General features: G+C 46.5%; 9 protein-coding genes across 9 annotated transcripts; 4 read left to right on the top strand and 5 right to left on the bottom strand.

Moving 5' to 3' along the window:
- Nucleotides 1-256: 256 nt before the first annotated feature.
- EYB26_007141 (uncharacterized protein) lies at nt 257-2,002 on the top strand (the record flags this gene model as incomplete). The annotated part of the gene is made up of 3 exons (XM_054266413.1): nt 257-538; nt 617-826; nt 881-2,002. 3 exons carry the CDS (start codon nt 257-259, stop codon nt 2,000-2,002), a joined length of 1,614 nt encoding a protein of 537 aa, XP_054122388.1.
- Nucleotides 2,003-2,532: 530 nt separating this feature from the next.
- On the bottom strand, nt 2,533-3,615 carry EYB26_007140 (uncharacterized protein; the record flags this gene model as incomplete). The annotated part of the gene is made up of 2 exons (XM_054266412.1): nt 2,533-3,486; nt 3,544-3,615. 2 exons carry the CDS (start codon nt 3,613-3,615, stop codon nt 2,533-2,535), a joined length of 1,026 nt encoding a protein of 341 aa, XP_054122387.1.
- A 1,168-nt stretch (nt 3,616-4,783) lies between these two features.
- EYB26_007139 (uncharacterized protein) lies at nt 4,784-9,469 on the bottom strand (the record flags this gene model as incomplete). Its single annotated transcript, XM_054266411.1, has 5 exons — nt 4,784-5,890; nt 5,947-6,104; nt 6,158-9,093; nt 9,201-9,344; nt 9,426-9,469. 5 exons carry the CDS (start codon nt 9,467-9,469, stop codon nt 4,784-4,786), a joined length of 4,389 nt encoding a protein of 1,462 aa, XP_054122386.1.
- A 514-nt stretch (nt 9,470-9,983) lies between these two features.
- On the top strand, nt 9,984-11,518 carry EYB26_007138 (uncharacterized protein; the record flags this gene model as incomplete). The annotated part of the gene is made up of 2 exons (XM_054266410.1): nt 9,984-10,916; nt 10,973-11,518. 2 exons carry the CDS (start codon nt 9,984-9,986, stop codon nt 11,516-11,518), a joined length of 1,479 nt encoding a protein of 492 aa, XP_054122385.1.
- A 509-nt stretch (nt 11,519-12,027) lies between these two features.
- On the top strand, nt 12,028-13,716 carry EYB26_007137 (uncharacterized protein; the record flags this gene model as incomplete). Its single annotated transcript, XM_054266409.1, has 3 exons — nt 12,028-12,569; nt 12,635-13,621; nt 13,686-13,716. 3 exons carry the CDS (start codon nt 12,028-12,030, stop codon nt 13,714-13,716), a joined length of 1,560 nt encoding a protein of 519 aa, XP_054122384.1.
- A 791-nt stretch (nt 13,717-14,507) lies between these two features.
- Nucleotides 14,508-15,202, bottom strand: EYB26_007136 (uncharacterized protein; the record flags this gene model as incomplete). Its single annotated transcript, XM_054266408.1, has 3 exons — nt 14,508-14,838; nt 14,933-15,032; nt 15,100-15,202. 3 exons carry the CDS (start codon nt 15,200-15,202, stop codon nt 14,508-14,510), a joined length of 534 nt encoding a protein of 177 aa, XP_054122383.1.
- A 297-nt stretch (nt 15,203-15,499) lies between these two features.
- Nucleotides 15,500-16,084, top strand: EYB26_007135 (uncharacterized protein; the record flags this gene model as incomplete). The annotated part of the gene is made up of 1 exon (XM_054266407.1): nt 15,500-16,084. One exon carries the CDS (start codon nt 15,500-15,502, stop codon nt 16,082-16,084), a length of 585 nt encoding a protein of 194 aa, XP_054122382.1.
- A 251-nt stretch (nt 16,085-16,335) lies between these two features.
- Nucleotides 16,336-17,960, bottom strand: EYB26_007134 (uncharacterized protein; the record flags this gene model as incomplete). The annotated part of the gene is made up of 5 exons (XM_054266406.1): nt 16,336-16,562; nt 16,630-16,822; nt 16,876-17,622; nt 17,691-17,873; nt 17,940-17,960. The coding sequence occupies 5 exons, from the start codon at nt 17,958-17,960 to the stop codon at nt 16,336-16,338; spliced, it is 1,371 nt and encodes a 456-aa protein (XP_054122381.1).
- A 355-nt stretch (nt 17,961-18,315) lies between these two features.
- On the bottom strand, nt 18,316-21,577 carry EYB26_007133 (uncharacterized protein; the record flags this gene model as incomplete). The annotated part of the gene is made up of 3 exons (XM_054266405.1): nt 18,316-18,501; nt 18,564-20,635; nt 20,686-21,577. The coding sequence occupies 3 exons, from the start codon at nt 21,575-21,577 to the stop codon at nt 18,316-18,318; spliced, it is 3,150 nt and encodes a 1,049-aa protein (XP_054122380.1).
- Between the last annotated feature and the right edge of the window lie 766 nt (nt 21,578-22,343).

Raw genomic sequence — 22,343 nt, 5'->3', positions numbered from 1 at the left:
CAAGTGACATTGACCCTTAGTGTCTTCGGCCGTGGCTGTGAAATAATACTTATTTGATAGGCGCATTCTGGACAAGGCTTCAGTGCGGGGTTGTCTGTTGTTGGTTTGTTTTTGTATATAGACAAGGCTAAGGATTCAGATCGGAGTTTCAACGCCGCTCTTGATACAGGATCTCCTGGAACCTACAATACTGCATTTTCGTACAATCCCAGGACAGGGTGAGAAGTGAAATTTGAGCCTTTCTATGCTGTAACCAATGGATCGCTTTGTCGAGCACTTCAAACTCAACGTTGAGATCTTCGGGGACTGTACGCGGGAAACATGGTATCATTCTGACCCCGGAAACGGCATACGGCGCCAAAAAGTCATCGAGGAATGGAGGAGACACGAGCGAATAGGTGCAGGTGCAGGAGGGGAGGTGTTTGAAGTGCGCAGCAATTTGGGGAATGTCCGAGCAATCAAAGCCATCAGAAAGCCCGAAAATAGTGACCTTTCAAGTTATATAAAGGAGCTGGTGGCCATGGGACAGCTGTCAAAGGTATTTCCATAGCCTTCCAGTACACATGAGCCATCTATCAATATGTGATATTGAATTAATGATGCATATACTCCATAGGATAACGACCTCTTCGTGGAATTATACGGATGGTACGAATCTGATCAATTCCTATACCTGGCTATGGAATATCTTGAACTGGGTCATATTGGAATGTGTTATCCGGACTGCATGTCAGAATTGGACGTTCGAATCGTCGCAAAGCAACTCCTCGAAGGTGTCGCAAAAATGCATGAAAAGGGCATCATTCATCGTGACATAAAACCACAGGTCAGTTGATCTGCGATTGTAGAGAATGACAACTAACCGCTGCGTTTTGAGTAGAACATACTCGTCTTTCAAAAGGATCCAATTTGGATAAAAATTGGGGACTTTGGATCCAGTAAAGTTATTCAAAAGAATGAATCCGGACCCAACAGTCTTGTTGGCACTGAGAACTTTGCCGCACCTGAAATCCTACAACTCCTGGATAACGCACCAGAAACATCTGAGTATACCAATGCGGTCGATCTATGGTCTGTCGGTTGTGTGTTATATTATCTCCTTTCTCGAAACCTGCCATTTCCTAGCGTCAAGCTGCTCTATGAATACTGCAGAGTCAAAATGCGCCGGTTCCCAGATTACCACCTGCGAGACAAAAATGTAAGCTCCAGTGGCATATCTTTCATCAGAAATCTGATGGCTCGCGAGCCTTCAGAACGAATGTCTGCCTCTACTGCATTGGTAACTGCGTGGGTCGCTGACGAGACGACCTTTCCACAAAGACACGCCATAGCGTCTGACATCCCCGCTTGGCAAGGAGACAACGAGGCATTGTTCAATATGGGAACAGGGGCGCAATTCGAACAACTGCAAAGCCCCTCGCACCAGCAGACCATTTCAATCAGTACACCCCAGAACATCTCCGAGGATCGTTCGGCAGGCCCATCACTACTCTACTACTACAGTCGCCCAATAGTCCCACGAGCAGAACGCATCACCTCCGATCGCCCGACATTTACATTACCACATCACAACCGTTACTACTACTACAATCGTCCACCCGCGGAGCACAACTCCATTGGCCGCCCAACAGTAAGAGACCACGGGCGAGATAGGACGGTCGTCATAGCGGACGCGATGTACCGTCAATCTTTCCAACAAGAAGACCCTACGTCTACCTTGGATTATCCTTATCATGAGGCTGACTGGGAAGTACTCTCGCGTGATAATTCTGAGCGGTGGAGAAATCCAACAAAGCGCTCACGAAAGAAGGACTTGGGAGCGGATGCAAACAACCATCGAGACGTAGAGTTGCCGAGGCATGTCGCGTCTGGTGGTGACGATAGTATGGTTAATCATCCCCTCTCTCGTGATAATATATCGATGGGCCATGGTCCACACGACTTCCAGTTTTTAGCTTGGCTATATGGTGATAAGAGTGTGTCGAGAAGCTTCAATTCATAGCACTGATTCCACACACTACGCCATTACGGTGTCGAGCGACATTATAACACTCGGTCATCTATAATTCACATTCTAGGTCCATTGAGCTCCAACTGCTTATCAGGAATCATCATCAGAGGCATGAAGAACATGCAACGTTATGGTATCAACGAGAATAAGAAGTAATCTTATCTGACTATCGGCATGGTATTGATGCTCTAGCTCATCACAAAAGTTTCTGTCATATCATCATCGAGCTATAGGAGGAAACCGGACAAGACCACCATCGTACATACTAAGTGAGTCAGAGGCAAGTTTCTGAGTATCTTCGTGGAGTCAACCGACTACAAGAAAGAAGTCGACTTCTTGAGGCGATTTCCGTGAGATGGTTTAAGACGGATTTCATTGAATGTTATGCATGTATGTATCACTCATTTACAATATTCATACCTACGCCACATACTATGTACTGACACGCGGCTCTCCAGTAACTTGCCCCTATACCAAAATTCCAATACGATGGGCAAAGTAAAACTGGTCAGCTTGCTCCCCTAACCAGTTGTCCGTGGAAGAACTTCCTTCAAAAAGTAATCCTCCTCAACCATCTTGACTGCGACAGTCGTCCATTCATCGAGATCTTCTTCTGGCAAGCCCAAATCAGCATTGTCATTACGCGGGTGCTGACCTGCTTCATCTGGGTAGAACGCTCGCGAATACAGCAACACGCCAAAGCCTCTAGGATCACCAGTCTGAAGCATCGCCTGGCCCATTGCATAACGCTCTTTGACCGGTTCCGAGGTGATCTTCCAATCATCACGACTTGTTCCGGTAACCTTCAAAAGAGAGCCAAATATCTGTTGCTGACTGACCTTGAAAGACGAAAGGCAGACAAAATCATTCCTGAACTGCGACAAAGTCGTGCTCTTGTCATTCTCATCCTCCGGTAGCACCTTGAGGGCAAGCAGATTAGCCACTCCAAGACCAACCTGTGGCCATGTAGTCGTATCAATCTGCTTAGCTCCGTCGTCATAGAATGTAACGGCGCGATTCTTGATATCAAACCCGTAACTCCACTCACCCGCCGACAAGCTATACTCGTACCAAAAGCCAGTCGCAATCCCGATCCACGAACTCACGGCCAACTCCTCAATGAGTTTCCTATCTTGTCCCTTTTTGACTCCAATAATGATTTCCCGATCGATTTGTTCGCTGTTCTTGGAGTTTCCAAACTCATTAGGCAAGATCCATTTCACCCCAGCTTCGGCAGCGGCTCGGCTGAGTTTTTCTGCTTCTTCGGTTGCGCGGACGGATAATGTGCAAATCAATGCGTCTTGACCTTTGAGGGCATCGGCGATGGTGCTGGGTTGGGCGTAATCGATCTTTCTGATAGCATGAACGCCTGCGGGGATGGTGTTGCTGCTGCCTTCGCGGGTCAGGGCAGTGACTTTGTGTTTTCCATTTGCGATTAGGGCTTCGACGATGTATTTTCCGACTTGTCCTCCGGCCTAGAGTCATGCACAGTAAGTACTTGGCCAGATATCACTGGGAGGAGTTGGACATACGCCAACAACAGCGATGTTCTCAAGATGGTTCTTGAAACCTGTCGGCTGATCTTTGGCGAATCCGGTAGCCATTGTTAATATAATATGTTGTCGATTCTTTATTTACGAACTTATCCTTTGGTATTGTGTATGATGATGATGCTGATGTTGTTGTTTGATTGATTGATTAATTCTACTATTCAATATTGAGGGAGCTTTTAGGCCCTTATATACCTTTGAGAAGCACTACCAACTCGACGGTGTATTCCTACACTTGATCTTAACTCCGCCCTTGCACGCCTCTAGAGGACTTTCCAGAGGGCGATTGATTCCGTATAGTGTATAACTAACCTATAATAAAATCACAAGATGGTACCAACTGAATTTTTAGTTCGACATCGGAATTCTCGTTGTCGAATTCCGTAGGAAACTTGCGAAGAACCCGTATCAAATACTCATCCCCGGTCAACAATGTCCACTACGTACAGTCTAAAAATCCATGATCTAGCCTGTCCTCGTTTATGATTTCACTGGCTTCCATCTATCCATGTTGCCAACCAGCACGGGGTTCGGAGATAAGTGACTATACCGCACCTCTGCAGATTTTAATGACGATATTTCCGTAGCGCTCAATCCCTTCCACGGTTGACGAGCGGGATTCGGTGATTTATATAAATGGGGAAGGCTTCTATTCGATACTAGTTAGCCAGACTGCAGCCCTCACTGCCATCCCACATAGCTCAACTACGTATGTACTCGAACTGGAACCTTGAAAGCAATCCAACTACTCAAACGTAAGCGCCGCTAAAGAGAATCGGACTCGATGTAATATTGCGACCTCCAATTGACTTGTTTGTACCAATTGCTCTAGTCCCACCATCAACTAGACTGACTATATATCGACACGACTAATCATACAAATACTAAAATGGGACTTAGGCTTCCCCCTGTGGAAGCTGATATTGGACATGGCCAAACCCAAGAAATACCGCCCACACATTAACGCCATAACCAATTGGTCGAGGAAGACCAATACATCTAGTCCGTAATAAATGATAGTGCTCTTGTGAATTCAGAAAGGGAGGTTTAAAAAGGGGGTTAGAGAAGAAGAATGAAAAAATCGTGATCGGGCTTAAGAAAACAGGAAGAGCGGCTAAACTGATAGGGGTCGGGCATGAAGGGTCGTACGTGACATAAATCGGGTAACAAAGTAGAAGAAAACGAATCTGGTTGTAAACCCCAGACATGGCGAAGAGGTGGCTTAATTGGTGGCCATTTGCGCCGCAGGAGGACGAGGGCTTTGGTTTGTTCCTGGAACAGGTCCCGTTTGGACGCTTCCACTGCGTTGAGTTTGCGGAGTTGCGCTTCGACTCTGTTGTGGAAGAACGCTTCCATTCATTGACGGGGAACTTGCAACCGGTACGCGGTTTGGTTGATTAGGCTGAGCGACCCTCATCATCGGCGAGAACTGTGCTTGAGAGTTTTGCATGGCAACATTCCCATTGGGTTGAGGTGAACCTTGGAAACTAGGATCCGGTGGCATTTGGAAGTTGGCTGGAATAGCGCCCGCGTTTCCCACAGCAGCATTCATTGCGGCTTGCGTCATGCGTTGTTGCTGCTGTTGATACACATGCAGTCGTTCCGTTGCAAGCTTGGCGACCTGTTCAGGAGACAGATTGGGATGAGTCCTCTGTATTTGATTCTGGATGTTTGTTATTGTAGGAACAACACCACTCGAGAGATGATTTGGCTGGCCCATCCGTGGAGATGCAGTTGGCACGCCTTGCGCATTGTTGTATGGAGAAGGACTACCCATCCCACTAGCAGCTTGCATAGCCGCAAGCATGGCTGCATTATTGGGATTACCATTGATACCCTGGACATTGATGTTTGGAGAGTGAGTACCTTGTTGAGCGAACTGTTGTGGGCTCTGGAACTGTTGCTGGCCAGCCTGTGGCATTGGCTGACCCTGTTGCTGTCGAGACTGCAGAAGACGTTGTTGTTCTTGAAGCCGGCTTGCCTCGCGAATAACTCTTGCGTTATCAGGTGAGTTTTGAATAGGTATTCCTGGTCGGCCTGCCATTTGCTGAGGCAAGCCTTGCTGCGGAACCATCTTCACACTCATGGCATTCGGTGGCATAGGGCTACTCATGGGCCGTCCATTCGGCAAGCCTTGCATGGGCACGACATTAGCGTGATTCATGTTTGCATTTGGAGGAATGCCGTTGACCACTGCATTCTGTGCAGCTCCAGGCATCGGTTGAGCGCCAGCAGGTTGCACGCCATTAGGTGTTCGAGCAACAACACCGTTCATTGCAGCTGCTTGTTGATTTGGAAGTTGCCCAGCACGTTGTGCAGCCAAATTAGCCTGTAGAAGAATGTTAATTAGTATCAACTAAGAAGTAGATGAACAGAAGCTCTTACTCTCTGTTGTGCAATCATCTGTTGGCGGTATTGTTCCTGTCTCTCCTGAAGCTTCTGTTCCCGTTCGTATTTCAGTTTACTGAAATCGGCTGGGTTAGTGATGGGGGGTTTTGGCTGATTTGCCTCGTTTACTTTTCGTAGAGAGGCAAGATGAGTCGCTTGTATCATGTTAGTCTCCTTCTCCATCATCACAACGATCATCAAGTCTTACCTTGTTGCTGCTTCTGAAGCATCGTTTCTCGCTTCTTAGCCAATTTTCGCATAGCATCTAGAAGAGCAAGATGGCGAGAAGCTCGGCGGCGGTCGACACGTACGGGTTGGGTTGTTCTTCGACGAACCAAAGGTTGGGCTGGAGTAGGAATGCCTTGTTGTGCCTGTTGTTGTGCCTGCTGCTGCTGCTGTTGTTGAGCAGCTTGCTGTTGTGCGATGATTGTACGTTGGGCAGCTTCCAAGCGTTGATGGTATGCTCGGAAATATTGCGTCTTAGACATGTCAGCAGGCAGGCCTTCAAGACCAACCCATCGTTCGAAGCATTCCCACGGCGTCCGACGCTCAGCACCGGAAGAAAACAGAGATGGAGATGATAAACAGCTGGCTATGAGAGACCAATTGTACGAATAATCTTTAACAAGGCGGCGGAGTTCATCATCTTCATTTAGAGTCCACTGTGAAGACTGTCTCGATTCAAAGAACCCAACAGATGGCATCGGATATTCAGTGGGAGGTCGGAAGGAATGACCGGGGTGAATGCGATCGCGAATATGCTTATTCTCCGGACGGAAAAGAGCAACGTCCGTTTGCTCGGGAGTGATATCTATGGTAGGAGCCTCAACACGGTCATCCTCAAGAGTGTAATCATATCTAGACTTTTTCCTTGCAGGCTCAACATCCCGAAAACTGATTCGACCTGTCGAGAACTTCGAAACGGGGAGAACTTCTGTTTTCCAATCCGTGTCAGGCTCGACTCTGAAGTCGGGCATTTGAGTATCTGGAGATATGCCGATAGGTGCATAGATTGGCAGTTCGCCAAGTAGCTTCTCCGATACAGGGGTAAAATCAATGGAGAAGTTAAAGTCTTCAGAGCCGAGGGAGAATATAGCAGCTGGTGCAACGGTATCCCTAAAATCAGATCGTGGTTCGTCAATGAAACCCTCGCTCCCCGATTCTTCCTCAGCAGAAGGAATGAGGTCTGGGGTTGGCTGAGAAACGGGTCCGGATTCATCCATGTGAATATCAACCATCATGATATCGCTATTTGCGTTGATGGCATCAAAAGGATCAGCCGATTTTGGTAATAGAGTTTTTGTACGCACGCGGAGCCGAGCCCTATGTTCCGGTTCACTGTGAACATATTCGGCACACCACTCAGCACAACTCTTCGCAGCTGCAATCTTCCACTTGCGCTCTTCCCTAAAATCTGTGCGCATCCACTTCATATGGTCTAGCAAGACATCCCAGTGAGTGCCTTGACGCAAAGGCTCTGCAGATCGTTCCATTTGACGAAGTGGCCATCGGTTAGAATTCTGTAAAGCGTATATCCGACGAAGGGTACGACAATCCATCTGCTCTTGATATTCAAGAAGATGGTTAGATGTACTCAACGTCTTGTGGGCGGTAGCAAGAAGTGTTGAGATATTTGAAGTGCGAGGAGGTGAATAGGCCTTATTCTGGAACAATGTAAACAGATAATCTTGCTGTTCATTTAGCCCAGCTATCAGATCACCCGTTTGCTGACGGACCAGAGCAAATGAATCGTTCTTCTCAATTTGCTTCTTTGGGAACACCACAGTAGAAAGCTTTGTTCGTTCCTTCTCTCGATCTTTCTTTTGTTTGACTCGAGATACGGAAGTGGGACTTGCTTGAGATACCGGAGATCTGAGAGCCAGGGTATCGCGAGCCGTACCAGCTGGCTGCTTTTCAACCTGTTGAGTTTTCGGAACCTCCCCAAGGATTTCAGAGACCGACTTGTGTCGAATAGCACCCGACGACACTCGAGTTGTCATTCTCTCTGGAACGGATTGTACGACGAGATTGGTTGTGGATGAAGATGATGACCGTTTGGTAACTGACCCGGTCTCTGGTTCGACCTTCAATTCTGTAGGAGCTGGTCCTGTAGGCAAGCCGCGCCCCACTTGACTCTCTGGTATAGCAGATGATGTTGGTGAGAGCTTCTCCTTCGGTGCCGCTGGAGTTGGCTGACCATCCTGCACTTTCATGTGATCACTAGGTGGTGGTACTAATTGCGAAGGTGTTGCATCTCCCTTGACAATCTGATTTGATACCGAGTTGCTGCCCGGCTCCCCGTGATCTCCAATTGCTTTACTGGCAGCCAAGATCTGCGCGTTTCGCCGGAGTGACTGCGCTTCCTCAAAACGGAGTTGTTCATCTGGAGTTAAAGGTGCAGCTGGTGTTGTTATACCTTCGACTTTGTTGGATGGAGCTTCATGCACTTCACCAACTGGTTTGGCTGATATATCCTCATGATCCTCAATTTCTCCGGACTCATCTGGACTTGTATCTGGAGACGCGGCTTGGGGCGCCGGGGTATGAGTGGAGAATGGTTCGATAGACGAAGCAGGAGAAAGTGGTTGGTCTAAGTGAGCAGTCGTTCCCAGTGCCAACGACGGTCTGCGACCTTGTTTACCTTGAAGAATCGTTTCTGCACTTTGCAATGGTGCCGGAACAGGTACTTCTGAAACTGAGGGTTCGGTAGCTTTATCTTTGGGACTTGGACGATTATGAGATGGAGAGGTGAAGTTGCTTGACACAGCATGTTCATGTGTGCTCACAGGGGTTCCAGGCGTCGCAAATTGAGGTTTTGTGCCAACTACTGTTGTCGCTGGCGCGGGGATATCAATTTTTTGGGCGATATATGGTTTTGTAAGTATCGTTTCGATAACAGGCTGCTCGCTGTCTGCGCGCGCAACTGATTTCTGCACCTCATTATCGATCGCCTTTTCTTGAACACGTTCCTTATTCTCGCCAACGCTCGGAGCGGTGACTTCTGGTAATCGCGCTTGTTCCTTTGTAGGCACATCTAAAGAAGCAACTTCGCCGGCTGCAGGACGAGCGTGCGCTTGTACTCGTGCGACAAGGTCGTCATAGTTGGGGAAGGAAGGGAGTGTCGCTTCATTGTAGAATCGACCCCTACTCATGCGCGTCAGCATATATTAGAGAAAAGGATATTAAATAAATAATTAAAACACTCTTCTATTATGTAAAAATGCCAAACGATGGAATAATAACAAACTTACTTGGTGAGATCGTTGGCGTCGAGGAAGGCTTGTTTCTTTTGCTCATAGAGAGTATTCGCAAGAGCCCCGTCGTTCGCGCCTAAGTATCCGACGGTCGCAAAATAGAGCTCACTGAGTTTTCGTTTTCGTGACTGCAAACATCGTCTAAAATTCACAGTTAGCGATATATAAACGTCGCATGATGTATATTTTCGAATAAATCGCTCGGAAAATTTTTTAACTTACACTATCTCGTCGTTCTTGGAGCGAAGCAGCTCGTCGTGGAGCATTGAGCCTATCTTGACCACGCGTCATCCGATTAACGCGTGGTAAAAAATGAAGGTACGAAGAGCGATGTCATTCAGACCGAAAAAATCGCTCGAAAATGATAAAATCGACGAATTCGAGGGTGGTTTGATGGGTGACCTTTTTACTGACGCGAGAATTTTGCCTGGGCGGGTTTTTGCTTTGGGGGGGTGGGCGGGCGGCAGGCAGGCGGATGACTGGATTCGACAAGGACAAATTGGTGCTTCGCACTGCTTTAGGGGGTTGAACCAAGGCTAAGTCGTTTCCAAGGAACTTGCCAGTGATTGCCTTGTTGCCTTAGCCGCTGTCTGAATGCAGTTGAAGAATTGCTGACTCAGGATTGTGGCACCCACGGAACATCTTCTTTCCATTGCCGGCGGTCTGGACTGGCAGTATCGCCGGATCGAAAAAAAGTTATTGTTTATCGCAGACCAGCAGTCTGATAAGCAGTGTTCCACGAGTCCACGTCAAATTGGCAGTTTAACAGCTAAAACCACCATGGCCAAAAGAAAGAGAGTAGAAATTGCTACCAATGACCAAGCTGGTCAAGACCAGCCTCGCAAGGCTGTCAAGGCAGCAGCAGTGACCTCCGAATTGCCCGAGAATGATCCAGGTGCTGTAACAATTCAAATTGTTACAGGTTCTTACCAGAGCGTGCTACATGGTTTTACTGTGACTCTGCCTGCCGAACCTCCCAGCGATGAAAAAGCACTAAAAAAAGATGCGCCGTCTACGCTTCGCTTTGCCGACACTTTTCTATTTCAAGCGCATACATCTGCAATTCGCACACTTGCGCTATCGCCGCCGACCAACACAGACTCTTCCCAACCTCAAACAGCGATCTTGGCTACTGGTGGCTCGGATGAGCGTATAAACTTGTACTCCATTTCTATGGCACCGCCAATGGTTAGTGAACGATATCCTTCGATTTCTACTCTAGCTGGAAATAAAATCCTAGAGAATCCAAAGAATCGAGAAATCGGGACTCTGCTTCACCATTCATCCAGTATTACTACGCTTTACTTTCCATCCAAGTCCAAATTGTTGTCTGCAGCTGAAGACAATACTATATCCGTGACCAGGGTTCGCGATTGGAACGTGGTCTCTACAGTCAAAGCACCCCAACCCAAAGCACAAGGCAGACCCAGTGGAGATACAGCTCCTCTCGGAAGCGTGCCATGCGGTATCAATGATTTTGCCGTCCACCCGAGTATGAAATTGATGATAAGTGTTGGTCGTGGTGAAAGATGCATGAGACTGTGGAATTTGATGACGGGCAAAAAGGCGGGCGTATTGAATTTCGATAGGGAATTGCTGCAAAGTGTCAAGGAGAATAAACGATCTACGGGAGAGGGACGGGCCATTGTTTGGGACAATGCTGGAGAAGAATTCACTATTGCTTTTGAGTGGGGAGTGGTCGTATTTGGAGTAGTATGTTTCACATCGTCGCATGTTGGTACTGACCTGGAGCTAACTCTCCGACACAGGATTCAATTCCCAGATGCAAAGCTATTCCATCTCCGTCAACCAAAGTTCAAAAAGTGAAATACGTCGATTTTAGTACGGACAAAGACGGCTCAAAGGAGATCCTCACGGTATCCACGGACGACGGCAGGGTGTTGTTCTACTCGACCAAAGAGACTTCGGCATCGTCTGATTCGTCGACAATACCTGATGCCCAACTCGTCGGTCAGCTAGGTGGCAAGGCAAGCGGTCTTACAGGGCGTATTAAAGGATTCGAGATCCTTGATTTGGCAGATTTTGACAAATGGAAAGGGACATATTTGTTGGTAACGTCTGGAAGCGATGGAATCATTCGAATTTGGTCTTTCAAGATCAAAGAAGCTACCACTGAGGGGCTTTCCTCTACGCTGCTTGGCTCATATGAAACTGGCAACAGAATCACCTGTATGGTTTCGTTTGTCATGCAGAAGCCTCAGGACCTGGAATCTATCAACGAATCTGACTTGGGTTCAGATAAAGAGGAGGAAGAGGCACCGGAGGAGTCCAGCAGCGATAGCGATCAGGATTAACTCTTGAATGTATAATATACCATAAAAGTAGTTTGCATGAATATACAATGATGAGTCAACGAGAATAAAGTCATTGAGCAGTATGATAGTCACATTGTTATCTGCCTGACTCAATACTGGAGAATTGACGTCACTCGCAACCCGGCAGCTATCTTGTCAAACAACGGGATTGCCTATCTTGGTGCCGACAGTAATATTGAAGCAGTCAGTGAAGGGCAATCTAAGAGGTAGCACACGCTGTCAGGGGTATTTTTCAAGTAATAAAGGACAATGTTGACTCTATTGAGCCTTGTTCGATCTGGGTGGCGCTAGTATGAATCAGGATTAGTCCACCGCTGTCGATAAATTACTCCCATTCCCCACTACACAATTTTATCATAGTCAATCGGCTCAGTATCTGTAACTTACAACGAACACACCAGACCTCATACACGTGAAAACCTTGCTATCGAGTACTCGAAAGAAGCAGAAATCAAAATTTACTACTGACGGACGGCTCTACCGCAATCATGGCTACCAACGGCGACTTCTCAGACGAGGACTCGCAGCCGGGCTCGCCCCTCATGGGCCACGAGCACGAAGACGACATTGAGGAGCAGGAGCCTCTCGACCAGGAGGAGGACTTCGAGAAGCCTTTGAAATCTGCTCTCAAAAACAAGGGTGCTGATATTCCAGTCTACGAATACAAACGTCCAGAGCTCCCTGAGCAACCCGACCCAAACAGCGTGGACTTCGCGACATTCACCCCCCTTACACCTGAGATTATTGCCCGCCAGGCTACGATCAATATTGGAACTATCGGTCACGTCGCTCACGGTAAATCGACGGTGGTCAAGGCTATTTCTGAAGTTCACACCATTCGTTTCAAGAACGAGCAGGAGCGAAACATTACCATCAAGTTGGGTTACGCCAACGCAAAGATTTACAAATGTGACAACATCGAGTGTCCCAGACCAACCTGCTACAAGAGTTACAAGAGTGAAAAGGAAGTTGATCCTCCATGTGAGCGTGAGGGATGCACTGGCACATACCGCTTGTTGCGACATGTTTCGTAAGTCTTTTTTCTGCACTTAGTATTTTATATTAGTGGGTTGAGTCACTAACAGGTTGCTAAAGCTTCGTTGACTGCCCCGGTCACGACATTCTCATGAGTACTATGTTGTCCGGTGCCGCTGTCATGGATGCAGCCCTCCTTCTCATTGCTGGAAACGAAACATGCCCCCAACCTCAGACTTCCGAGCATTTGGCTGCTATTGAAATCATGAAATTGAATCACATCATCATCCTGCAAAATAAGGTCGACTTGATGCGTGAGGAGGCTGCCCTAGCACACTACCAGTCTATCTTGAAGTTCATCCGAGGAACTGTGGCAGATGGCTCGCCGATTATTCCAATTTCCGCCCAGTTGAAATACAACATTGATGCTGTGAACGAGCATCTTGTGTCTCACATCCCTGTGCCTGTTCGTGACTTTACCGCCGCTCCTCACATGATCATCATTCGTTCTTTTGATGTCAACAAACCTGGTGCTGGCATTGAAGAACTCAAGGGTGGTGTTGCCGGTGGTTCCATTTTGACTGGTGTTCTCAAGTTGGACGACGAGATTGAGATTAGACCTGGTATTGTCACTAGGGACGAGAACGGCAAGGTTCAGTGCCGTCCCATTTTCTCGAAGGTTGTGTCCCTCTATGCCGAACACAACGACCTCAAATTCGCTGTTCCTGGTGGTTTGATTGGTGTCGGAACCCGTATCGACCCTACGCTTTGCCGTGCCGATCGTTTGCTCGGTTTCGTCCTTGGTCTCCGTGGCAAGCTCCCTGCTATTTACACTGAACTCGAAGTCAACTACTTCTTGCTTCGTCGTTTGCTCGGTGTCAAGTCCGCCGACGGCAAGCAAGCCAAGGTTGCTAAGCTCTCCAAGAATGAAGTTCTCATGGTCAATATTGGTTCCACCGCTACCGGTGCCAAGGTCGTTGGTGTCAAGGCCGATGCTGCTAAGCTTGTTTTGACAAACCCTGCTTGTACCGAAATCGGTGAGAAGATTGCCATTAGTCGTCGTATTGAGAAACACTGGCGTTTGATTGGTTGGGCCAACATTGTTGCGTAAGTCATATCCTAGTCTGTTGACATTATACTATCGTGGTCTATTATACTTACTTCACACTAGTGGAAACACTCTCGAGCCAGTCCAGGACTAAGTATTCCATCTCATACCGATTTGAGTGTATTTTCAAAAGCTTAGCATGTATCTACCGAGCATGGGACTACTTGTCCGCCAAAATACGAACAAAACACGAGCGAGGGGGCACGAATTCGAAGATGCCCCCTCATATTTTCCATCATCCTTTATGAAGAGACTCAAGAGCCATGGTTCAAAAATGCGTGACCAATACTCCTATCTCTTTTTGATATCCTGTTACATTTTCCTTTTCTCTTTTCTCTATTCTCTGGTGGAAAATGTTCCTTCGGTGAATTCCGTAACCTAGGGTTTCCTTTTTCTTACTGGTTTGCATTGGAATAGAAGCATGATTCGAGATTGCTCCGGGGTACTTTCTTAGGTGTTTAGATGATTCGTGGATGCAGAGATGATGATGACAATGAAATGGTATTAAAAGTTGCTACTTTGTTTTATAATATTGTAGTGATTTAACTATAATCTTCTATTACTTGGTCACTATCGACATCGCCACATGAGACATGTAAAATGTGGACTCTTTCAAGACCCGTCAGTTCGAGATGGAAAGGGTTTTACATTTACAAGTAGAATTTCGAAGTCTTGAGATAATACTCAATGCCCGCCGCCATGTTTATTCCGAACTACTTCAGTCGTGGTCTGCAGGAACAAGTTTCTCGAACGACAAAAGTACACCATTCCAGCTAAAACCAGATAAACACCATAAAAGTTTTATAATCTGTATAATACACGAGAAATAGAACCAAGTATGCTCTCAAAAAGGCGTCCATCTTCATCCTACACTTCCAACAGAATTTACCAACTCAAATCCTTCCTCCCCTTAAGTCGCCGCCTCATAATAATCTTCCGTCCCGTTCGAGTCCTCAATCTAGCCAAAAACCCATGTCGACGCTTCTGCACAAGTCGCGAGGGGCGGTACGTAGCACGCTTACCAGCGAGGCAAGCAGATGCCGAAAAGGAGCGGATCTGGTTGAGGAGTGGTGTCATGGGGTTCAATGCCATTGCAGTTCTGGTATTATTGCATGGTAGGACGGGTCGTGTGGTTGAGATCGAGGAGAAGAGGGAGCTGTATGTTCGGGATGGTGAGGTTGAGGAGAGGAGCCACGATGTGGTGCGTATTTGTGGCCTGGTGTGGACGGTCAGTGATTGCGCATTTGGAAGGGTCTCGTTTACAGTGAAGTGTTTTTGTCCACTGTATGTACTGCATAGGTAGAACTCACCGGATATTGTGTGTTATTCTAGAAGTCAAGGTCGGCATGGCCATCCTCGAAAACTGAAAGGCCTGCATGATTGCAGGGTTCGTGACTCGGAATGGGATGGCTAAAACGATGAAGGTCAGCTCAATGTCTTCCTAGAAAAACAACGGAATGCCAAAGAAATAACATACAGTAATGTTTAGTCCAGTCAGTTCTTATTCGAGTGGTGATACACGCAACGAAAATACACGGACGTTGCTTTAGTCCGCGGTGATTGGTTTCTGGATAGAACATTTCGATGTTCTCCGCTCGCCGCCCGCAGGACCCGGCAGAAAAAAAAAGTTTCAAGATGCAACAGTTTTGGACTAATTGGTTGGCTTCAGACTTAATATTCTTCCAATTCTACATTGATCTCAATTTCTCTTTGGTAATTAGTTTGTGACTCTTCTTAGGTGAATTTTTGAGTCAAGTGGTACTAAGCACATGCCCGGTTTTCCACTTATCACATACCAAAGATCGCCCATCAACAACTTCAATTACTGGGACGACTTCAAGAAACATTGAAACAAGAAAGAAAAAGAAAGAGACAGAATGTCACACACCAATCCCACACCCATCCCCCCAACAACAATACTCACATCCCGCCCCATCTCTCAATCCGCCGCCCTCGACTTCCTAAAAGCCTACCTCGACCGCGCCGCCAATGACCCATCTCTCCAACCCAGTGCCATGATCACCGAACATGGCCCAGCCTCACGCACAACAGCCGCCGCACCTAATCTAACACTTCACAACCTCAAGCGCATACAGGCCGGTCTTGCAGGCGAAATCTTAGGTCGCGATTTATCATTGACCACAGCCACCGAGGCGGCAGCGCGAACACCGAAGAAGTCAAAGGGAGAGAAGCAAGAAGGGCAAGAAGAGCAGTGGGAGAACAAAGAGAAATGGGAATTGGAGCAAGGACAGGGTCTTGGTTGTGATGAGGATGGGATTGAGTTGCTTAATACTACGACTGGGGAGGAGATTGAGGTGGATGAGGATGGAATGCCGATTACGCGTGTGATTGATAAAGCGGAGCGGAAACGTAGGAAGAAGGAGAGGAAGCAAGCTGAGAAGAAGGCTAGAGCACAGCTGGCGAGGGAGGCTGGGGAGGAGGAGATGGAGATGAGTGAATAGACAGAAAGAAAAAGGTTGGGTGGTGTTGGTTACGTTTTTTTGAATTGCATGGGTTGGATTTGGCGTTGGGATTGATATTTCATTTTGTTAGGACATACATATTTGGAGAGCAAAATCTCCTTGGTTTTGATTTCACTCAAGTACCCGTATTATTTCGACGGGCATAACTCATGGAAGTGGATTAAAACAATTCAACTAATTTGCTGAAACATCAGTTGAAGAAAAAAATAACAAACCGTATCAATCTAATGTTACAACTCCCTATCCGCAGCCTTAACAGGCTTCTCACTATCCTCGGCCTTTTCTGCTCCTTTACCCTTCCATCCAAGCGCAGCCAAACGCTCCGTGAGAATGGGGTGGGAATAGTGGTAACTAGCGTACATCCAGTCAGCATCCATTGTGCTGAGATTTTGGATTTGGAGCTTGAGAAGCGATTGTGCAAGGAGCTTTGACTGTCCAAGGTTGGCTGCAAAGGCATCTAAACAGAGACAATTAGTATTAATGTAAAAATGGAGACGTGAATTATGAGTTCTTGGGTAACTAACCCGCTTCAAATTCAAACTTGCGGCTGAGAATGTTCATCAAGAATTTCACAACAGCATCCATAGGTGCCAAAGCGTCTGAAAAGAGCAAGAAGCCAATCATGATAGGCTGTTCGTTGTGGAAACCGAATGATTGGAATAAGGATTTATTGTTGACAAACGCAGTGAACAAAGCAAAGATATAAAGCATGTGGGCCTATTAACATGTTAGTTTCTTTTAATTACCTCAGTAAGTGCATAAAGCCCTACCTGAGCAATTCCAAACAACTTGGTAGTGTGTCCAAGCTTCCAGTGACCTAATTCATGGCTAAGAACAGCAACAACCTCTTCAGGCTCGCTCTTCTCCATAAGAGTGTCGTAGATCACAATGTGCTTCTTCCAGGGGAATCCAAAGAAATAGGCATTGCTATGGGCGCTTCGCTTACTGCCATCAATAGAGTAAATGTCATGCAACGGGAATTTGAGCTTTTGAGCGAGATCTTCAACCCCAGTCTTGATGAGGCCAGGCTCTAAAGGCGAGAGTTTGTTGAACATGGGCAAGATAACAATCGGGTAGATCGTAATAGCGAAGACCTGAACAAGAATGCTGAAGATCCAAAGGTAGTAGAAGAATTCGTTACCAGTCTTCTGGATGATCTTGAGCACAGCAGCCATGATGGGACCACCTAGAACAAGACCAAGAGCCTGACCCTTCAACATATCCGTAATCCATAGTCCCACAGTCTGTTTGTTAAAACCGAATTTTTCCTCGAGAACGAATGTGCTGTAGTATGAAATTGGAAGCGACAAGATAGTGGTCAGAATGTTGAAGGCGAAGAAGAACAGCAATGTATGTCCAATTTCACCCTGTGACCAGGATGGGAAGTAACGAACGAGCCAAACGCCAGTCAATGCCCATATTTTCGGCAAGAAGTCGTAGTAGATGAAAACCAAGTTCTGGAGCTGACCATAGATACCAGAGAAGAAACCGAATTTTGCTTTTGCGCGACCGTATGTCTAGAGGGAGCCAAATGTTAGCTGTCCGATCTCATCCAGACAGATGACGTAGGAGAACAAGGTATTACCTGACTATCCTCAAACACTTTCTCTGTGATTTCACCTTCTAAGACCTTTGGGGGCTTGGTATGCTGGAGAACACGATATTGGCGTAACGAAAGGAAGCTCTCAAAGACATATTGACCTAGAGAGAAGCCAACCAGCACCGTCTTCCATGGGAAGAGCGGGCGGTCCAGGAACCGCGCGAGTGCCTAGCAATCGTTCATCAATCAGAATAATCTCTATGAGAAGAGCAAAGCCAAATCTGGGGTATATACCTGTAGCAAGTTGTTAATCATGATTTCCACAGAAGAAAAATCACGATTTGTCCAATGTTGCCTATTTTTTGGAAAGGACTTCGTGTTAAGTTGGACAATGCCAGGAACAAGCCAGATACTGCTGCATATCTCCGCCTTTGTCTCACACCATATGCAAACAATGCAAATAATGCAAATCATTTAGATTCCTGGTAGGCGATTAGCCCTAACCCTGCTCTGACTGCGTAGCAACTACAACTACTACGCTTTTGAAAAACTACAATCGGCAGTGATAGGAGCCTAGGCTGCACTTTCTTGCTGATTATAGTTAGGTACTGAGGTCTATCGAATACTGTAGTTCGTCTGAAAATCTACCGAGGTATCATGAATACGTGAATTATTTGCCCTCTTCATCATCGTCGTCGTCCTCTTCGTCCGAGTCTTCATCATCTTCTTCTTCGTCATCGTCATCATCATCATCTTCGTCATCGCCATCAACAGTCAGGCCATAGTCATCCTCAAAGTCTTTCAGGGGTTTCACAGTGGGCTTGAAACCAGCGGATTCGAAACCATTCTTGATTGTCTAGAGAGAAGGATGGTTAACAATATCTCCGTAAACGCACAATTAACCTCCCAAAAACTTACCTCTTCCAGTACTGGTGCACATGTCACGATGAGACTCGAAGTTTCTGGCTTGAAAAGGGGCAAAATGTGTTCTTTAAGGGCGAGTCTGACTTCATCCACGGGAATTTCTCTGACTTTCTTGAGGATCTTTTCCTTGTAATCGCTCGGTAGAAGGCGAACTACTTGGCGAATGAAACTTCCTGAAGCAGCGCTGACCATAGTCGCCTGCTCATTTGCAAAACTGACCACAATACTGCTGATTGCGCCCTCCAGCATGAGGGGATCAAACTCGACAAGACCGTTGACGTATTCTTCAACGATCTTCTTGCTAGAGTCAAACGCTTTGTAGGCATTAGGAGATCGATAGACATCAAAGTTTACCGTGCCAAGATCGATGTTATAACCAAAGTTAGTGCCGTAAGCAAGTCCGGTGCCGCGAACAGCTACCCATAGTGGACCTTCAACGGAGTTCATATATGCAATGGCAACTAGTAATGCCGGTAGCCCTGGATGATCGTGCGAGTCAAGTCCTTTAGCAGTAGCGTAAGCAAATGAGGAATCGATCGTTGACATGGGAACCACATAGGATAGGTTTCCCAAATTCTTTCCGGCGCCGCTAAGCAGAGCTCGTCTGTTAGTGATCGGTCGAAGATCCTCCTTGGTATCAAGTCCCTCAACGAAGTGTTTCCATGAGGAAACCGGTGCATGCAGTTTCTTTAAATTAGCAATGACAAGGACCCTGAAATTGGCGAATTGGAACATGCAATTGCGAAGCTCCTCCATCTGTGAAATGACAATCTGAGGTTGAGTTGCCAACAGTTTCTTTATCCGTTTCAAGTAACGAGCTTTCACCAGCGTGCTGCGTGCTCGAACGATAGATTCCGGTGCAAAATGAGTCATGAAAAATACAGCAGCCAGCATATCATCACCACTTCGCTTTGCATCTGGAATATCCGCAAGTAGTCGCGTTGTGATAGCTTTTAGTCTTTCTACATCGAATATGGAGTTCCATGTGAGCTCCTTGAGCCATGCAATTGCAGTGGCATACTTTTCCACTTCAACCTGGAAAATAACTCGAAGCATCTCCCCATTGCCCAGATCTCGGGCCCCTTCCATGGAATATCCAACCGTGTCTCTTTCAAGCTCAATAATGACCTGCTCGAAAGAGATCATCTCTCCATTTCGCTGGATAGGGCTATTGAAATACGCGTCAGTATATACCGCCAGCAAGGGACGAAGCTGAACCGGCACCGTCTCTGCTGAAATAAGAAGAGAAAGCTGAACAAAATTGCTTTCGATATGTTCAAAATGGATGAAAAGAGGAGAATCCAATTTATCAGCATCGATGAGTGATTGCAGTTCATTATCTGGTCGACCAGATCGTAGCGCAGACCCAGACTTTGCTGTTGTTGTCGTAACAAAATGAATTGAGTCAGTTGCTGGCACTTTGAAACTCTTCAACAGCTCCGTCGGAATTGGTTTATCATTTTCTGCCATTGCAGACTCTAATTTTTTTTGCAGTTCCTCGAGTCCTTTTTCACCAAGTTGTTCTCGTCGTGCTGCCAGTCTTGCTTTCTCATCAGCTTTTAGCTTTTTGGCAAGTTTTGCTGACGGAATACCCAATATGGATACATGATTAGCGTCAGCTATCCATTTTCTGATAAATTCCTTCCACTGATCTTCGGTCCATTTTTCCAACGCCTCGTATTCCTTCAAACTTGCAATGTCTAGCAATGTCGATCCATCTCTTTTACCGTACAGGAAGTCGGAGATGACATATTCGGCAAAAGATATTGCGGAGCCTTCTGTTGAGAACTTCCAGCTACGTTTCTGGCGTTGGATACATTCAGACATGTAGTTCATATCTAAAGGTCGCTCCATGGCTTCATGCAAGATCTCGAAGAATCTCTTTTCAACTTGTTGGAGTTTCTCTGTTGCCACGCTGGTCAGAGTGAACTTGATCTCAATATCAGGCCGATCTTCCGTAGAGAAATAGACAGCACTTGCAACCTGTTCCTTCTCGACGAGCGTGTTTTCAAGAATCGTAGCCGAAGAACCAGCGAGGTATAAGAGCACCACGTTCAGGGCACCACCTGTCAAGAGTAAGTCATGTGTTCGATGGGCAGGAGTGCGAAAGGCTTACCTTGGACTGAGTCCGTGCAATCTGGTCCCAGGAATCTGATTTCTATCTCTCCAGACGATTCATCTTCCTCTGGAAACTCTACTTCCTTGACGATTGACTCTTTAATCGGTGGAGTTCTTTCGGATTCAACCCAAGGACGCTTAAATGGAGCATCCGGTCGAGGAATAATATCCAAAATTGTATCTTCGAAGGCATCTAGTTTCTTCAATAAATCGTCATGATCAACCTCTCCTGTGATGATTAGACAAAGGTTTTTGGGCTGATACATCTCGCGATGAAATTCACGTATCCTATCAGCTGTAAGTGACCGTAGTTGTTCCATCATGCCACCAGTTTCATATCGAAAGCCAACACCTTCGGGATAGATTAAGCGCCGCGCTTGAAGGTCGATCAACTCGCCTTGGTTATTTTGAATGGCCTGCATTTCCGAATAGACGACACCTGCATCATTTCCTGTTCCATCAATATGGTGTACTTCTGTGTAACACCCAGCATCCGTTAGTGTGGGAGCAATGACATGTTCAAGGTAGACTGGGAGAATATCGGAGAATCCAGCCCACCCCGCTGTGTCAAGCGTGTACGCAGTGTGGTCCGTAGCAGTCCACGCATTAGTATTAGAGTAGAATCTTGTAGCTAGTTTGTCGAGGAATCCCTTATAGCGGTAGTTTCGAGAGCCCATAAAACACAAATGTTCTAGTGTATGCGGAGAACCTGAGTCGTCATGAATCTCGGTTGCGAGAACGAAATACCCAGCTACCTTAGGTCCTTTGTGGTCGATTGTCACGACTCTCATTCCCGTTCTTTCAGATTCATATTGTGTGAATTCATTGACGGAGTAGTCCGGTTTGAATTTTTGCAGCTGCCGGAAATGACTTTTTTGAGAAGCCGCCATATTGAGGGAAATCTGCCAAAGTGACGGTAGAGCTTGGAGGTAGGAACAGAAGAGCGCGAACTTGAAAAACGACCTTCTGTGGATTCGATAGTCAGTATCAGCCCCCTATTTGCAATTCTGAGAGCGTAAAAATTCGAGTGACGAGCGCACGCACCTAGAAAGCACCGCCAGCGATCACAAGACAATCGTCAGACAGAGAAAGCTCCGGAGCCTGATATTCCTTGAAGGATTAGAAGATGGGAGCTCGGTGGATGCTTTTGAGAATTCTAAGCCCAGCCAGATATGCTGCGAAAGACTAAGAGAAGTTTAATCAGCTCAAATCTGTTGAGAATATAGCTCGATAGGAGGCGCGGACTAACGTTCAAAAAATATATTTCAGAAGCAATCTTCACCCCGCGCCGATAAATGAAGGTACTAGTAGGTATTCAAAGCCCAGCAGACAAAGCTTTAACAAAAAAACAACAAGTCATTCAAGAATCCGTTCTTTTTGAATGATGCTTCTTGTCAAGTCAAGCTTTTGTTGACTTAAATGTTTAAGGAAAGAAGATGCTTCCCCGATGCTCTTTGGGATTGTGGGGGAACCTTGGAAGTGACGCCAAGTCACATGGGAAAGCCGTGGAGCCAAATCTCCATAGCTGTCCAAGTTGTCATCTTCAACAACCACCATAAGTATTTCTCTTCAATACCAATGCGAGTCCTGTTCAATACATATGTCAAGTTAGGAATACTTGAAGTTGCTTAATTGGACTTGATCGCTTGACTCGCC

Source organism: Talaromyces marneffei, chromosome 5, assembly GCF_009556855.1.
Source record: "Talaromyces marneffei chromosome 5, complete sequence".
Classification (NCBI taxonomy): domain Eukaryota; kingdom Fungi; phylum Ascomycota; class Eurotiomycetes; order Eurotiales; family Trichocomaceae; genus Talaromyces; species Talaromyces marneffei.
The sequence above is the reverse complement of the archived record's forward strand: the minus strand, read 5'-3'. Positions and strand labels throughout refer to the sequence as shown.